The following is a 16977-nucleotide window of genomic DNA, read 5'->3' as shown; positions in this document are numbered from 1 at the left end:
AATAAATTTAGTACCTTCTTCTGAAAGTGTTTCGTCTATTTCACCATCTAATAAATTTTGTGTTGATTCTGAGACATAATTTTTATATCTTTCTTCATGAGATTTCTGAACTTCTGATTCTGAAGCTGGGATATTCATTAAACCCTCTACTTCATTTTCATTATATTTTTCAACTTCTCTTAATTCCTTAATTTTTTCATCTATTTCATCTCTTATTTTTTTCAGTCTTTCAATTTCATTGTATTCATCATCTTTAATCCGTTCTTCATAATATTCAGGGAAAACATCAGGTTCTTTAGGTTTTTCTTCTTCAGATGTGGGATATAAGAAATTTATAACATCATCTTTATTCATTTTTCCATCATAATCTAAATTATTTAATAACTCCGCGAATTTTTGACAATTTCTTAAATAATATTTATTAACTTCATAACCTACCTCCTCTAATATATCCTTTATTTCCTCGTTTGTGAATCCTAATTTTTTCACGTCGTTAGTCTTGACACTCATTTCATACAAAATAAAAAATAAAATAATAAACATAACTAAGTTTTAATTTTTCGTAAGACATGAATTTTTAAAGTTTTTTTTTATTCATGAAAATAATTATTTCTAATTTCTTTTACTCTCTCGTATATACTAGATTTAAAGAATTCAGAACATTTCCCATAATCTCCTAAATGTTTTCTTATCTTATTGGTTTTCCATTCATTATATGAAACTGTATAAACTTTATCTTTATCTTTGCATCTTTCATCACTTCCAATATATTTATATTTCAATTTTGATTTATTGGTTTCATATTCATTAACGTTTAATAATTCACAGTCTTCCTTTTTAAATAAATGTTTTATGTATTAAGGATTAACAATTCTATAATATTGCTTCCCTTTAAATCTTTGAATATAAACAGGAACACCATCCTCTAAAATTCGATAATCTATTTTATCTGGTTTTACTTGTTGGGTCATTTATGTAAGAATAAAAAATAAATTATTTTAAAAATAACTTTAATTTTTTAATGGTTTATTTTTTAAAAAATTTTTATTTTTTATTGCATTATGTATGGGCTGAGTGTAAATGTCTTACAATTTTGAAAATTTTTTAAATCTTGATTTATTCAAAAACGTAAGAATAAAAACCGTAAGAATCATACATTTTTTACTTCATATGTTAAAAAAATGATACAAAATCGCTCGATATTGTATGAATTCTTACGTTTACAAAAAAAGTCACAAAACCCATCATATCCTACTACTGATGATTCAACCTGGCAAAATGTAAGAATTCCACACGACTGGGCAATTGAAGGTTCATTCGATCATAACAACGATATGCAAGACCTTTTAATTGAAGCAAATTTAGAAGTAGAACATTCAATGAAAACAGGAAGAACTGGAGGATTACCATATATTGGAGTTGGCTGGTATAGAACTAACTTCAAATGCGATGTTTCGAAGAATACAACTCTTTTATTTGATGGAGCAATGAGCGATGCTCACGTTTACTTGAACGGCGAGTTAGTTTGCAACTGGCCGTATGGGTATAACACATTTTACTGCGATATTACTAATCATATCAATAAAGATGGTTCAAATAATTTATTAGCCGTGAGATTAGAGAATCTTGAGCAGTCATCACGTTGGTATCCAGGAGCAGGTCTCTACCGTAACGTTCACTTGATCCAATTCGCGAATACCCACTTGCAAATCTGGGGAAATACAATTACAACCCCTTCAATAAAAAGTGACACTTCGGATGTCACAATTAAATCAAAAGTATACCATGAAGAGAAAATACCAACAGCTTCTATCAAAATTATTGATCCAAAAGGCCAACAAGTTGAAATAACACCGAATATACAATTTAAAGATATTAATGAAAATGTCAGAGAATTTGAATTCAATTTCACAATCCAAAATCCACAGTTTTGGTCTCCTGATACTCCCAATCTCTATTTAGCGCAGTTATCAGTTGAAATAGATAACGATGTCGTTGATTATTTCGAAGAAAAATTCGGAATAAGGAAAATTGAATTCAAATCACGATCCGGATTTTATTTGAATGATGTCAACATGAAATTCAACGGTGTCTGCATCCATCATGACCTAGGACCACCCGGATCAGCTGTAAATAAGAAAGGATTGCGTCATGAACTCGAATTACTCAAAGACATGGGAACAAATGTGATTAGAACATCGCATAACATGCCTGCACCAGAACTCGTTGAATTGTGTGATGAATTAGGATTGATGATGATGGTTGAGAGCTTTGATGAATGGGATATTGCTAAATGCAAAAATGGATATCATAGATATTGGAAAGATTGGGCTGAGAAAGACATAATTAACATGATATAACACTTCAAGAATCATCCAAGTATTATTTTGTGGAGTGTCGGAAATGAAATTCCTCAACTTTGTACAGAACAAGAAGTAAAAGCTGTCAGACAATTAGTTGAATGGTGCCACAGAGAAGATCCTACAAGAAAGGTAACATGTGGTGTAAATCAACCTGATTGCTCTGTAACAAGTGGTTTTTCATTGGCTTTAGATGTTCCTGGATTTAATTATCATCCATGGATGTATGAAGAACTCATCGAAAAACTGCCTCAAGGTTTCTTAGTGGGAACAGAAACAGGATCAACAGTTAGTTCTCGCGGTGTTTACAAATTACCAGTGATCAAAACAGTTTTCGCAAACTACCCTGATCACCAATTGAGTGGATACGACATGGAAGTGACGTCATGGTCTAATGTTCCTGAAGATGACTTTGTGAATGTTGATGACAATGACTGGTGCATAGGACAATTTGTTTGGACAGGTGTTGATTATCTTGGAGAGCCAACACCTTATGATACAGAAGGCTGGCCATCGCATTCTTCTTATTTCGGATGCATTGATTTGGCTTTTATTCCGAAAGATAGATATTATATCTTTAGAACTGAATGGAATAAGAAAGAACATACATTACATATGTTGCCGCATTGGAATTGGGAAGGAAGAGAAGGCGATGTTGTCCCTGTAATGGTTTATTCTGATTATCCATATGTTGAATTGTTTATTAATGATGTTTCTTGGGGTAAACTCTGCAGATCGAATACTTCAAGACAAACAAGATATAGATACAGTTGGATGAACGCTGTTTCTCGACCAGGAAAGATTAAAGCTGTTGCTTATGATGAAAACAACAACAAGGTTGGTGAAGTGCAGATAAATACTGCTGGAAAACCACATCATATCGTTATGGAAACGAAACACACGAAATTAGTCGCTGATGGAAAAGATTTGGCTTATATCACTGTCAGTGTCGTTGATGCCGACGGGAACTTGTGTCCAAATGATAACAGAGAAGTATCATTCGTAGTGAAAGGAAAAGGACACTTCAGAGCTGTTGCAAACGGAGATGCTGCTTGTTTGGAACCATTCCAGAGACCGAGAATGCATCTCTTTGCTGGAAAACTCACTTGTATCGTTGAATCTGAAGAAGAACCAGGCCAAATAGTTGTAGTGGCAACAGCAAAAGGTGTCCAGAAAGGAACTATCACTATTACTTCTGTTTAAATTTTCTTATTATATGTAAAACATTATTATTTAAAAAAATAAATAATTTAATATGTTTATTATCTAAGATTTAAACCATCAAAAATGCCTGCAATTAGTGTTCTTAGATTTTGTATTATAACCTTAGATTTAGTGTTCAAAAAGGGTTTTATATGGGGTGCAAAAAACTCGCAAAAAATAATTTGATATGAAGTTTTTGATTCCGTTTTATATGAAATTCCAATTCCTATGTGATATTAAAGAATACATCCCATCAAATAATGGTTCTGATTATAGCAATTCATAAGGAATGATTGATCACCTCATCATTCATAAAATAAGCATGTGCATATTAAAATAAAAAGTTTTTTGAAATAAGAATTTTACTAATAATAAACAAATAAAAAAATATCAAAGTTCATCATTCTTTTCTTGCTTTTCTTCAAAAGTACTTGCAAGTTTATCCAATCCAGGCCATTCTTTAATTCTTTCCTTTGCAATCTTCAGTTTTGGAGCTTTAGTCAATGGATTGTTGCACAAATCGATTGTTTTCGCTTTATCCATTGTTTCATCACTACACCATGTTTCACACCACAGCCATTCCTGGTTTAATGAGTAAATTCCAATTCTTTCCTGAGCGTAATTTGGCAAATCCTGGTCCAAATTCGCCAAACTTTGGTCATCCAAGACCAATGAATTATAATAATCTCTCAACAATTCACCAGCTTTCATCTCTCTAAATCTCTGCAAATCAGTTACGAACAAAGCAGAAATATGATATTTCTTTCCTTGTAAATGTTCTTTCCAATATCCTTGATGCCAAAATCTGAATGGTTCTGTTTCTTTTCTGCTGTCACACATTGGAGTAAATCCATAAGGATTGTTATGCAAATCCATTGTCATTAGTTCCCTCATGTTTGTTCTAACAACTTGGTCTGCATCGATATAAATAACTTTGTGAAGAGAAGCAGGGAACAAAACATCCAAAAACAAAATTTTGTTTCCCCAAATAACTCTTTGTTTCTCTTCTTGTCTCGTAATGAAATGCGGCCAATGATAACTAACAAGCTCGTATTCAAAGCCAATCTCCAATGACATCTTTTGAAGTTCTGATCTGAATTTTGGAGACAAATAATTTTTAAGTAGCCAAAATTTCGTTGTTGAATTTTGACTGTTTTGTTTCACACTCAAAATCATGATTTTCATCAATCTTTCGTACAATCTGCCCGAACAAACACCAAATACATGGATTTTTCCATCATCTACGTATGGAAATCTTTGAATTTTTGATGTTTTTCTCTGAATTCTGACTGAAAAATGTCTCCAATTAAAAGAATCGAAAACAATTTTGTTTCCTGACATTATTTCGAAGTTTCCTTTCGAAAAATCAGAGAACAAACTTATATCTAATATAGTTGGAAATGTCGTCTTTAACTGGAAATATCCGTTATTTGACATAACCGTCGTATCTGATTCAAAAGATTTAATTTGAACATTTTCTGACGGATTATTTTGCAAATCATAAGAAAATCCTTCTACAACCAGATAAGAAAGGACGTATTCGAACTGATATCTATAACCATTTTGCAAATCACTTCCTAAAACATTGTCAACATCGCAATCAACTCTGTTTTGTTCGACCATCCATGTTTCGGGAGTTTCTAACAAAATTGAATAAATCATTGAGTTGTTAAATGATGACAAAAGTGCTCTTTCGTCTGTAACATACCTATAATAACTCTTTGGTATCTTCAAATCACGTGTTGATGGACAGATGTGAAGTGAAATTCTGCCAAACGATAAATCAGAAAAGTGACAAAGAAAACCGATAATTTTCTGACCATTTTTCGTGAATGGATCAATTACACATTTTACTTCCAATGATTTCAATTCTCCGTCGATGTTTAAAGCGAATTTTTCATCAGGATTGAACTCATTTGGATGGAAATGTTTGATTTCTATTTCTCTTTCATTCAAAGACAACAAATACGATGACCAAAACATCAGAAGATCTTCATCTTCAATTGTTTCAGAGAGTTGTGATGATAGAAGAGACTGCCATGAGAATAAGTCATCGAAATACTCAAATGACTCGTTGAAATAGAAGATTCTTCCATTCAAAAATAAAACTGCATCGTTGTTTTTGTTCAAAATCTCTTGTTCAACTAAAGAAGGAAATTCTGAAACAAAACTTAATCGAACTGAACTTTGATGTCTTGATTTGAAGAATTCATCAATTTTTTCTTCAATGCTCGCTTTGTTATTGTAGATTTTAAGCCAACATGTAACTAACGATTTTTCTTCGTCACGTTTTTGATAATTGATACTTTTTGAAAATTGAATAAACTCTTCAATTTTTTCAATTTTTTCTTGGGAAATTTTTGTTGAAATTGGTCTGATTTTTGATATTTCTGGAATGAGTCTTTTAACTGCATGTCTCTTCCTCAAGATAAAAGACAAATAATCTCCGGAAATTTCATTTTCCATCAATAAATTTCTGAGTATTTGTAAAGTTTCTAATGGTGAAATAGAAATTTTGTCTTCTAAGTCATTTCCTGTGTACAAATCACCATTTGTCCATATGGCAGTTTCATTGATATTTGATGCCTCGCAGAAACTATCGATCAAACTTATGTATTCTTCGGATTCTTCAGAAAAATCTTCGGAATATTCCTTTTTAGTAGTCTTTTCATAGGCGCTCTTGATGGAATCACCTTTAACAAGTAATGAAACATACTTAAATGGGTTGTAATTTGTAAAAATATCATAGAGAGCTTTAATTTGATTCTCATTATTGTTTCTGTGTAACGGAGAGAGGCCAACTCTCATGGCATATCCTTTTTCAAGTAACTTATGAACCTCTAGTAACAATTTCATGTCTTTTGACGAAGATGGATCGATAAATAAAACCATATTTACCAAATTATGACGAACTTTCGGCGGTTCTGTAAGTTTTCCAAACAATGAATCGATTTTTCTCGAGTACTTTGAGTATCTTTTGTCTGTTTCGAGGTTATTTAGCCAAATAATGTGATCTCCGCGAACATCAATGACAAGATTGCTTTTACGTGTTTCTGTTTCCATTAGAATGTTCGCTTTTTTAGGTGTGAGGCCAAATTTTTCTGTTAAAATTTTTTGAATTTTTTGAATTTCAAAAATTTGTGAGGAAAATGTGAAAGGATCGAATGTTTCGAAAGGAATTACTCGTCCATTAAGTGTCATGACACTTTCTGAAATCTCTTCCTCTTGAGAATTCTCATCAATTTTAGATTGATAAACTTTTTTCATCGCAATTGGCCAGTTTTCAACAACTTCCTTCAATTCTTTGAGAGGATCTTCAGAGTTCATGATATATGATTCTAAATGCTTGTAAACTAAATTATCAAAAGTTACTTCTTCAGATTCTTCGAATTTCTTAATATATTCATATGATTCGTCATTTAAAATGCTAAGTGAACCCTTTTGTAGCTGAGATGGATCTTTTACGCCATATTCCATTGAATATTTAAATGGTCGCAATTCCACGCCATATCCATTGAGGATTTGTGGGTTCTTATCGGGATTTAACTTTGTAATTGGTCGAATAATAGTATTTTCTGGTAATTTGACCGGAGAATTGAAGTCAATATATTTAATATTTTTGTGATTTGGTTCAAAATCGAATGTTTCAGTTGTAAAATTATCTTTTATTGTTGAATAAAATGCAATTCTTGGAGAAAATACATGATATTGAAGATTAAATTGTAAAAATTTTTGATCTGATTCTGACAAACATGGTTTAAAGCTCTGAATATTTTCTTCTATTGAATCTGAAAACTTTTCTAAAGAATTTATTTGATTTACGGCACATTGATATTGATCTTTCTTAAATTCGCCGAAAAAACAGAGAGATTCTGCTATTAATTTGGTCTTTTCCCATTTTGCGGTCATAGAAACATCAAGTTGTTTCTCGATTTCTTGTGAGATTGAAAAAGAGAAAAGAATTGAGAAAAACATTAATGCAAAATGAATATTCATAAGAAAGAATGTTAAAAATTAGCTTGATTAAAATAGATATAACTGGTTAAAGTTCATCCGTATTAAGAAATTAAAAAAAAATTATATTAAATAAAGTCATGTGATCATAGGATATGCATCTATGGACATATTTTGTAAAAAATTTATACAAAATATATACTTTATTTTGATACAAACATCTATATTTCTATATTAAATTAAAGAGAAAGTTCCCATCAAAGGAGAACCTTTGTCATATATTGAAATAACACCTCTGTAGTTCGAACTGATAACATTAGAGTACCAAGGCAAAAATCTTGAACAAATTTCTTGGTAATCTTCGTATTTCGTAAGTAATTTGAAGAGCTCAGCATCTTTTGAAGCCATATCTTGTAAATTCAATATAAAATTTGCACAATTTGCTGTAGCTGCGCATCTAACCCTAGAAGGTGCTTCTGCGGCAAGAACTGGTAAGACCATGTCCAATGTTGGTTGAGTAAAATTCTTAATTTTAACACAAGATGTAATTAAACGAAATGCAGCTCCAAGTAAATTAGAAGAATCAGGAACGATCGCAAGTAAACTAATTATTGATGATAATAATTGGTTGACTGATTCAACTGTAAAACTTTCAACACTTCGTCGAATTATTTTTGAAAGAAAGTCGAAAGAATAGGCTAAAGCAGCTGTAGGTTTCATGTATGTAGTTGTTATTAGATTTATAGCTTGCGGTATGATATTTTTCATTGTTTGGACATTTTTTGTACAAACTACTGCATTTACTGCTTCCCATAACTCATTTTTGATTTCTTCGATTCCTGATCTAAATATAAGCGCTTCACATACTTCATCAGAGCAAAAAGATGGCCACATAATTTTATTATTTGCTCCATGAGAAATTAGACGTAGCATGCATTTTATAGTTTCAAGATTCTCATGTTCTCGAAGTATGCGAACGATATAAGTTGTAAGTTTAGTTTCGACTAAGAACTCTTGAATTACTCTTAATTCAGAGTCTTTTTTGAAAATTTCTTTGAAAAGATCGTACACGCCGGTATTATCTACGAATTCAAGCAAATTATATAGAAATCCTGTTGATTCGTGGCAGGCGGATGGACATTCTGTTAATAAACAAAGAAAAATTGTAGAAAGCCGACTTATAACTGCTGGTTTATCCTTGTCGTTCATGATTGCTTGAGTTCCGAGGCAAAATAAAATGTCGTTTTCTGTTAATGCTGATATGAGTAGCGGATTTGGTTTTGTAAATAATAAAAATGCTTTATGTCCTTGTTCTGTTAGCTCTGGTGCTAAAATGAGATTTAAAATCTGTTCAATATGAGTGGCCAAGCTGTTTGTTAGAAAATAAATAGAACAAAGTTGCTTTTTTATCAGAATAAGACTTCACTGCTTTACTGACTTGCAAATCCTTAAAGAATTGATCGAATTCATCTATAGGATCCTTTGCAGGTTCAACGGAACTCATAATAATGGCAGTTAAAATCTCCTGTCAAATATTCAAAGGATAAAAATTTTGAACGCAATCGAAGAAGATTCAAATTACATGTCAAAAAAAAAGCAATTCTAGAAATCCAGATGAAATCAGTTGGTTATATGGATCTGATGGTAAGGCATCCCGAGATATGTAAAAGCGTTGCTTAAATCACCTTTGAAAATGAATTTGAATCAAGTAAAAATGAAGCACGATACATGTGTTTGAAGCAATGAAATGATTTTCTATTATATATGTAATATTATTATACAATCCCATCAAGATGATTGAGCTTGATATCAGAATTTAGATCGACTAATACCATACGCGTGTAATCTAACGCATTTTCAATTGGAATATATACTCTCCAAAATGACTCTCCATGAATTTTCAAATTATTTAATGAAACCCTTTAATATTATTATCATTATTATTAGATAAACGTTACACTTTATATATTTGTCAATGAATGTGTTCTTAGGCATACTAAGGTAGTCACAAAATCTAAGTAGTGAGGCTCTCAAAAATTGAACCGTACTCCATACAAAATTTGTGTACCCTCACTACTTAGATTTTGTGGCCTTCAATTGAGAGGTTAGTTTTGATAGAGCACGTTATAAAATTAAAAGGGAAAAATAAATAAAATTTAAACATTTAATTATATATAATGTAAGGAGTGTAATTCCAAATTTTCTAAAAACTATTCAAATTTGAGCATTTTTTTGGAAATAGTAAATCTAATATGTACATCTAATAACAACATGATTCATCACCTTTTCAAGCTCTGCAGTCAATTTTTTGAAATTTGATTGAAATAAATGTAGCAAAAATTACATTTCATTAGGGAATATATGAGTTTCTCTGGAAACAGGCTGATAAATTTTAAATTTTGTCCAATCAACATGAATGCATTGAGAAATTTGGATTGATTTTCTGGTAGAATCTGGAACAATTCAACCATGTATAAATGGATCATGTAATCATCATGAAATGTTAGTGTTAGAGTTCAAAAGAAACAGAATGAGTGGAAATCAAACACAATCTGAATAATTTTAAACGTATACAATCTTTAAGTTTGTATTTTGAATTCTACATATATGCTTGTGTAATTCGTTCTTTCAAATTTTCAGATTCAGGCATGTTTTGATAAAATTCATTCCCAAAAACGTCAATTAACAATTAAATTTAGTGTATTTTAAATATATATACGTATTATATTTTATAAATTATATTAAATTCGCAAAATTTTAAGTTTTAAACAAAAATAAAAAATGTTCAAAATATGAAATTATGCATAGGATATTAAAATTTACATGTTAGCAATTTTTTTGAATTGCTTTCAATTTTCATATTGAAATTTTTTAAGATTTTTTTCTGAAATAATAAGCAAGAATATCAACCTAAATAATATTAAATTCCATGCGTTAATTTCCCCTCAAAAGTCATTGACCGCCTCTCAATCTAGATTTTGTGAGTACTTTATATATTCTTTTCAGAGAAATTTCATAATTAATCCGTGTAAATATCACAAATAATTTCGAAATTTTAAATTTTGGATTGCGATCTCATCAGTATGAGATTGTAATAAAATTTATTTCAGGTTAACAAATTTGTATAGAAACGGTTATTTATGGTTTACTATTCAATGAAAATCGTTATCCAAATGCACTGTAACAATTATAATCGGCCATGGTTTAAAATTTGACAATCTTAGAATAATTGAATTGAGTAAAAAATGAGAATTGTGAATGAAATTGATAATATATTTAAGATTCAATTTAGTTGCGAAAAATTTCTTCCAAAATAAAGTTTATAAAAATTGAAATAACTCACAAAATTCTAAATAATCCTTTAAAAGAAAAACGTAAATATAGTATCATATATTTATGATTTCCTTAAAAATACAAATTTCTGACATTAGTTTCAAAACCCAAAATCAATAAATAAACCACGGAATCTAAATAGCATAATGAAATAGACCAGTCATTCGAAACTTATTAAAGTCAATAAAAAAAATCTTGATTTCAATAAATAAAAAAAAATGAAAGTTTGTAATATATAAAATAATCAATTAATATTTAAGAAGAGGATGAAGATGAGGATGAGCTAGATGATGAGCTGGATGATTTCTTCTTCTTATGTTCTGGAGCTGGTGGTGGTGGCGGTGGTACTGCATAGCCTTGTGGTGGTGGTGGCGCGTATCCCTGTGGAGGTGGTGGAGCGTATTCTTGTGGTGGTGGTGGAGCGTATTCTTGTGGTGGTGGTGGAGCATATCCTTGTGGTGGTGGTGGAGCGTAGCCTTGTGGTGGCGGTGGAGCGTAGCCTTGTGGTGGCGGTGGAGCGTAGCCCTGTGGTGGTGGAGCGTAGCCAGCGTTAACATTAACAACAATTGTCTGGTCTCCGGTTTGATTATCTTGTGTCTTATTCTTTGGAACAACAATGAATCCTGCATAGCCTTCGCCTGGAAGTGGTATTCCATTACCTTTCTTAAGCTCACGGTTGTGTTGGCACTGTGCGAGATCGTGGCAGCACCATAAAGTGCAGCAATCGCCAACGCAGTTATATTCGTAGTTCTTCCGCCTTCTAATTGTTTGTCTGATATTAAATTCAGTGAAATAGCATAAGCATTGGCGGCAGCAATCTGATCTACCTTCAATTAAAGTTGCATTATTACAATGAAGGACCCATGGGCAGAAGCAACCTAAGCAGCAAGAGGAGGTGTCATCCATACATTCCCAAATAGATGTCGAGAAGTCGTTAGACATTGAAGAGTTTATTTTTTTTTATAGTCAGAAACAAAGTATTGAATTTTCAGAAACACATTAGTTATCTATAGTTCATAAAACGATTAGATAATATCAATCACTATGAAAAGTAATATTTATTTGCTATTCGTAATTGAAAGGTATTCAAAATAGAATTAAGGATAAAAATTATATTTATTGCAAAAATACAAAATACAATAAATTTGTTCCTACCTTGCTCTTGACTTGTAAACTTCTGAAAATCCTTTTGGTTTTTGAAGAAATTCTTTGAATTTAATGCAATCCATTTATCATTGTATAATGATCATATTTTATTTGAGGAAAAATCATGACTTTAAAAAATTCTGAATAGACGTTGTGGCGATAGAGAAACGATAGAGAATTTGAAGAGTGGTTTTTGGCAAACATGAGAAGCCAATAATAAGTGTAACTCAGAAAATTGAAACAGTAACCATATTGAGGCTTGCCGATTTTGTACAAAGACCATAGCATTCAAATACGAAAAAAAGTAATTAATTAATTAATCATAAGAATTCAAATGGAGTTGTTAGCCAAAAAGTGTATAGCAGAAAAATGTGTGTGGTAGAAATAAGATTTAAACATATACTAACAATGGTATAAAATTTATTTAAAAAACAAACAAACATAATAACATTAAATTAAAACTATTTGAATTACTGATAAATGCTACATCGATCAAACAAAGCAAAGCATAATTGAGCAAAAAAAAATATAATTTTTTTGAAAAATTAAGTAAATTTTCCAAAAAAAATTACATATATAAATGACCGATATCATGATAATTATTTTTGATTGAGATTCAAATTAATTCACCAAAAAAAATTAATTTGACTAAAAAAAATCAAAAATTGAAAATGATCAAATCATTGATTCATTAACTGCTTGAACTGTGGAGATAATATAACGTCTCCATAATTTGCCCTGTGGAGTAATAATTTGGCCTGGTCGTAAGTATCTCCAAAAAGTCTTGATTTCTCGATAGCTGGTGCGCATGCCAATACTGATACGTTTCCACCGCAATGGATTACTATTTTTATCTCATTTTTATGGTTTTCGTAAATATTCTTCAAAAGATCAGTCAAAATTTTGGATTTTTCTGGTTCACAAATTGAAACTATCTTTCTAAATCTTGTATCTGCGACATTGACTATTTTTTCCAATTTGCCACATATCTCTTTATGCAACTCTTTGTTTGGAACATCAACGATAGCGACGATAGAATTCAAAATTTGGAAATTTTTCTTTTTATCCTTAATTTCTTTGACTGTTGATTGCAACTGTTCCACCATTCTCAGTCTATTATTTTCTGCATGGTGGTGTGTATCATCTTTGACTAAAAGAATTGCTCCTTTCCTTGAGAATGTCAATGCAATTTCTTTGTCATTGTCAATAGCAACGGATCTTGTTTCTAAAGGTTTTTTCTGGTCAAAGAAAGCCATGACAGAATCCCTGTTTTCATTTGTGTGATTGATAATGTAATCTCTGATTTCCGAAAGAAAATTCGGTACGAACGGGAAAAATCTTGTGATGTCACCTTTTATTTCAATGACATTTTCAACTTGACCCAAACAAATGATTGCGAAGAACTCCAAATCACTTGGTTCTGTTCTTATACAATCTACGAATTCTGTTACTTCTCTGATAGGAGTTCTCACTCCAACCATGATTCCGTTTAATACAGGATTAGACTTTCTCGCAGCTTGTGGCACGAATTTCATTATGTCTTCTACAGAGCGACTGATATTTATCACTTTGTAGCCGTTGACAATGAAAATTACCAAAAACAACAATGCTAACAATATCGAAGAATATGTTGCCGTCCACATTGTTGCCTTTGAAAACTTGTCGTAATAATCTGTTGTCGTGTAACAGTTATCACAACTCGAATTGAACATATAGTACATACGGCCTTTCGTGGAATTCATGGCCATGTCATATATAAATGCAATTTCATTTGAATTAAAAGTGACATTATCATTCAATCTGAAATATGACTCCAAAATTGCAACAGAAAAAGTCACGAATTGAGTGATGTTGTTTGGATCAACCATGTCCATGAGTGTCTGGTTTGCAGGTGTTATTGTTTTGTCGTATTCCACCTGCAAGGAGATCATGAAAACAGGAGCGGCCATAAGGAAAATAAATGCTAAAGTGACAGATAAAATTGATCGAACAAAAGTGACATCATGAGGAACTTGTTTTTGATGCATTTCGTGAGTGATCAATTTATCGTAAATGGAGGAAATTGACTTCAGCATTGATGGCTGGATGGTTTTGATCACGGCAAACATGTTTTCCTGCATTGTCATCATTGAGAAAACATGTATTCCTATAATGAAAACCGCGGCTATGAAAATTATTCCTAAGGTTTTGACAAATTTCGAAATGTTCTTTTTGACAGTTAATCTGACCCATTCGTCATGAGAAACAACTAATGAATTGAACATATCTTCGCATAATTCTATCAAATTGATAGAATAGTTGTCTAAAGAATTGATCATATTAATATTTATTTGTGGATCCTTTTCTCGACTCGAAAGCATGAACTCCATGATGTAATGGACACCAGAATACAAATATACAAAGTCATATTTCGATCTGTTGAAGACTGGATACTCAAATAAAATAGAATTGTTGATTTTCCTCGTATTGAACAAATATATGTGGCTATGGAGCATGGCTTCGATCTTGCTGACGTGGGAACGAGATAAATTGAAAAGTCTGTCGACCAAATTGAACCATTCTGTAGAACTTATGTTGTAATAGATGGAATTCTTAACAGTTTCGTTGTATTGGTCTGTAAGAATGTTTGCAACTAATCTGACGTCTTGTCTGGCCAAGTGAACTTCATTTCGGAACATCATCATGGAATTTATTATGGATACAGAGCTATTATACATCTCTCTATCAACCTCGTTCTCATTTGTCATGCCAAGAATGATTAAACAGACAATTGCAAAGAAAATTATTGTTAAAATGAATGTCAACTTAAGAAAGATGGTTCTGATCTGATCGAACGTGATATCAACTGGCTGGTGTGCTGTTGGAACAGAAAAAGCATGAGTAAGAGCTTGTAAATATTCATCATGTGAAGAAACTAACGTCATGTACCTCAGAGCGTGTTCATGGGACTCTGTTATTGATATAAATCTCAGTTCATCAACATTTGAGTCGTTATTGTCCTGTTCTTCTTGAAATGCGGGTTGGCAAATTGGAAATAGCATGGAATATGAAGCAAATAGGTCATTAACTATATATGTTCTTGTATTATTTAGTAGTTGGACGGCTCGTGTATAGTATTGGCTGGATCTGAGGAAATTATGTTTCATATCAGCAAAGAAAAGGGCATTTTCTGAAGCGATACTAGAGCAATATGGATATTTCATCTCAAGGATCTTAAGTGTTCGCTCTAGTTCTTTGATCTTTGAGTGAAATAGGAAAAATGCGTCATGGAAAGATTCGGAATCCGAATACAAGACAGATCTCCAGAACGTTCTGTGTATTGATGCAAACTGAGCAACTTCGCAACGATAATCATCTAATTCTCGAGCGATTACAGGAGATATACTTTCTGCTGTTTGCATTAAACAATAAATCGCTTGGAAAACGTGCATATTGTGTAATCCGAAATGATCCAAGCTTAATGTATGCAATAAAAACTTGTAAACCCTTGGATAAGTTCCCCATGAGATGGCATAAAGAAAAGCAACGTAACTAACGATCCATTTGCTCTTAGGGAACTTCTCTAAGCAGAATTGGACAAAAGCAGGTGATAATACTGTTCGATTGCCACTTTGCAAACCCTCATAAATTAATAATCTGACTTGTCTCTCTGTTTTTAAGGATTCCAAGGTTGTTGAAATGGCAGAAACCGTGTAATCAGTACTGTTATTATCAAATTGGTCGATAAACTGCTGTATTGAGATTCTTCTTCGATCACATAAAAATTTAATAATTACATAAATTAAAATCGAAACTAATGGTGAAAACATGATCAAAAACTTCGGAGGAAGAATTTCAAAAGTGACAACTAAAGAATCAAGGACTAATATAATAAAAATAATAATATATTGGGAAGCAATCATGCAATTCAAGGTTAAATTTAACATGGGCATTTCTGTGATTACGTATATTGCTGCAGCTAATGAAATTATAACAGAAAATAAAAAGCACGCTGAATATCCATAAACTTCCATGTTTTGGCTTTGAATTGATACGAAAAAGATAAAGAATGTGTATATAGGCATGAAGGGAGTGAAACCTTGAAACCATTCTCCTGTAACGTTATTAATCGCGATTATTGAGTTATTATCAACGTAAATCAAAATCATGTACACGCCAATAAAGATTAGGAATAGTAGAAGCAGGACGAAGTTCAGCAATGAATAATAGAGGCTTGTTCTCGCGTAAATAAAATACATTAAAGTGTAACTCAATGAAATGCAAATGTATGGATAAATTATTGAAAGAATCTGTTGTGATAAGAATGGATATAAATAAAGTAAATAATCGTGGTTATATAAGCAAATAAAAAAACAAATAATGGGAATTAATATAAATATGAATGATAAGATGTCGGCAGCTTGAATAGGAATGATACCAGGGATGAAATTCTGTAATCTTTCGCAATTTGGAAAAAATGTCAAATCAGTCAGTCCCGATTCTGGGTTTTTATTCGAATCTGTCAGAAAAATCGGGTATAGAGTGGCTCCTATTGTTGTTATAAGCTGGTAAAATATTGTAAAGGCGCTAATTCCGGAATTCCTGAGTGATACATTTTTGAGAATTGCTGAAAAACGAAAAAAGTTCCATTTTAGGCCTATCTCGTTGGGGTGGTTCGCCGTTACAAGCCGAGAAGTCTGACTGAACCGATTATTTTCTTTCATACAATCTGGCACTTTTTATTTCAAAATTACAATAAATTTTTACATAACCTTTCGCTCAAAAATTTTAATTCATAACAAATATGAAATAGTTAGAAATTAGATAGAGAAGTTTATGTGGGACCTTCTTGTCGTAAATCGCGGGATTTTTAAAAATTACAGATCTCGATCAATCTTAAGTTGATTGTAACCGGATAAACTTAGGAGTTATAAGAAGTTTATGCGAAATTACCTTAATATATATCGCCAAAACTAAAGATAAAATAAGGATTTCTAAAAAA

General features: G+C 31.7%; 6 protein-coding genes across 6 annotated transcripts, besides 1 other annotated feature; 2 read left to right on the top strand and 4 right to left on the bottom strand.

The window, feature by feature from the left end:
• Nucleotides 1-83: 83 nt before the first annotated feature.
• Nucleotides 84-590: a mobile genetic element.
• Nucleotides 591-1181: 591 nt separating this feature from the next.
• TVAGG3_0841830 (glycosyl hydrolase) lies at nucleotides 1182-2360 on the top strand (the record flags this gene model as incomplete). Its single annotated transcript, XM_001320586.1, has 1 exon — nucleotides 1182-2360. The coding sequence occupies one exon, from the start codon at nucleotides 1182-1184 to the stop codon at nucleotides 2358-2360; it is 1179 nt and encodes a 392-aa protein (XP_001320621.1).
• Nucleotides 2361-2582: 222 nt separating this feature from the next.
• TVAGG3_0841820 (glycosyl hydrolase 2 family) lies at nucleotides 2583-3579 on the top strand (the record flags this gene model as incomplete). The annotated part of the gene is made up of 1 exon (XM_001320587.2): nucleotides 2583-3563. The coding sequence occupies one exon, from the start codon at nucleotides 2583-2585 to the stop codon at nucleotides 3561-3563; it is 981 nt and encodes a 326-aa protein (XP_001320622.1).
• Nucleotides 3580-3906: 327 nt separating this feature from the next.
• TVAGG3_0841810 (UDP-glucose:glycoprotein glucosyltransferase family) lies at nucleotides 3907-7559 on the bottom strand (the record flags this gene model as incomplete). Its single annotated transcript, XM_001320588.1, has 1 exon — nucleotides 3954-7559. The coding sequence occupies one exon, from the start codon at nucleotides 7557-7559 to the stop codon at nucleotides 3954-3956; it is 3606 nt and encodes a 1201-aa protein (XP_001320623.1).
• A 192-nt stretch (nucleotides 7560-7751) lies between these two features.
• Nucleotides 7752-9041, bottom strand: TVAGG3_0841800 (armadillo (ARM) repeat-containing protein family; the record flags this gene model as incomplete). The annotated part of the gene is made up of 1 exon (XM_001320589.2): nucleotides 7752-8726. The coding sequence occupies one exon, from the start codon at nucleotides 8724-8726 to the stop codon at nucleotides 7752-7754; it is 975 nt and encodes a 324-aa protein (XP_001320624.1).
• Nucleotides 9042-11075: 2034 nt separating this feature from the next.
• TVAGG3_0841790 (uncharacterized protein) lies at nucleotides 11076-11812 on the bottom strand (the record flags this gene model as incomplete). The annotated part of the gene is made up of 1 exon (XM_001320590.1): nucleotides 11106-11792. The coding sequence occupies one exon, from the start codon at nucleotides 11790-11792 to the stop codon at nucleotides 11106-11108; it is 687 nt and encodes a 228-aa protein (XP_001320625.1).
• A 374-nt stretch (nucleotides 11813-12186) lies between these two features.
• TVAGG3_0841780 (uncharacterized protein) lies at nucleotides 12187-16715 on the bottom strand (the record flags this gene model as incomplete). Its single annotated transcript, XM_001320591.1, has 1 exon — nucleotides 12677-16009. The coding sequence occupies one exon, from the start codon at nucleotides 16007-16009 to the stop codon at nucleotides 12677-12679; it is 3333 nt and encodes a 1110-aa protein (XP_001320626.1).
• Nucleotides 16716-16977: the final 262 nt, after the last annotated feature.

This window comes from Trichomonas vaginalis, chromosome VI, assembly GCF_026262505.1.
Source record: "Trichomonas vaginalis G3 chromosome VI, whole genome shotgun sequence".
Classification (NCBI taxonomy): domain Eukaryota; phylum Parabasalia; order Trichomonadida; family Trichomonadidae; genus Trichomonas; species Trichomonas vaginalis.
Note: the sequence above shows the minus strand (reverse complement) of the source record. Positions and strands in the feature narration are given on the sequence as shown.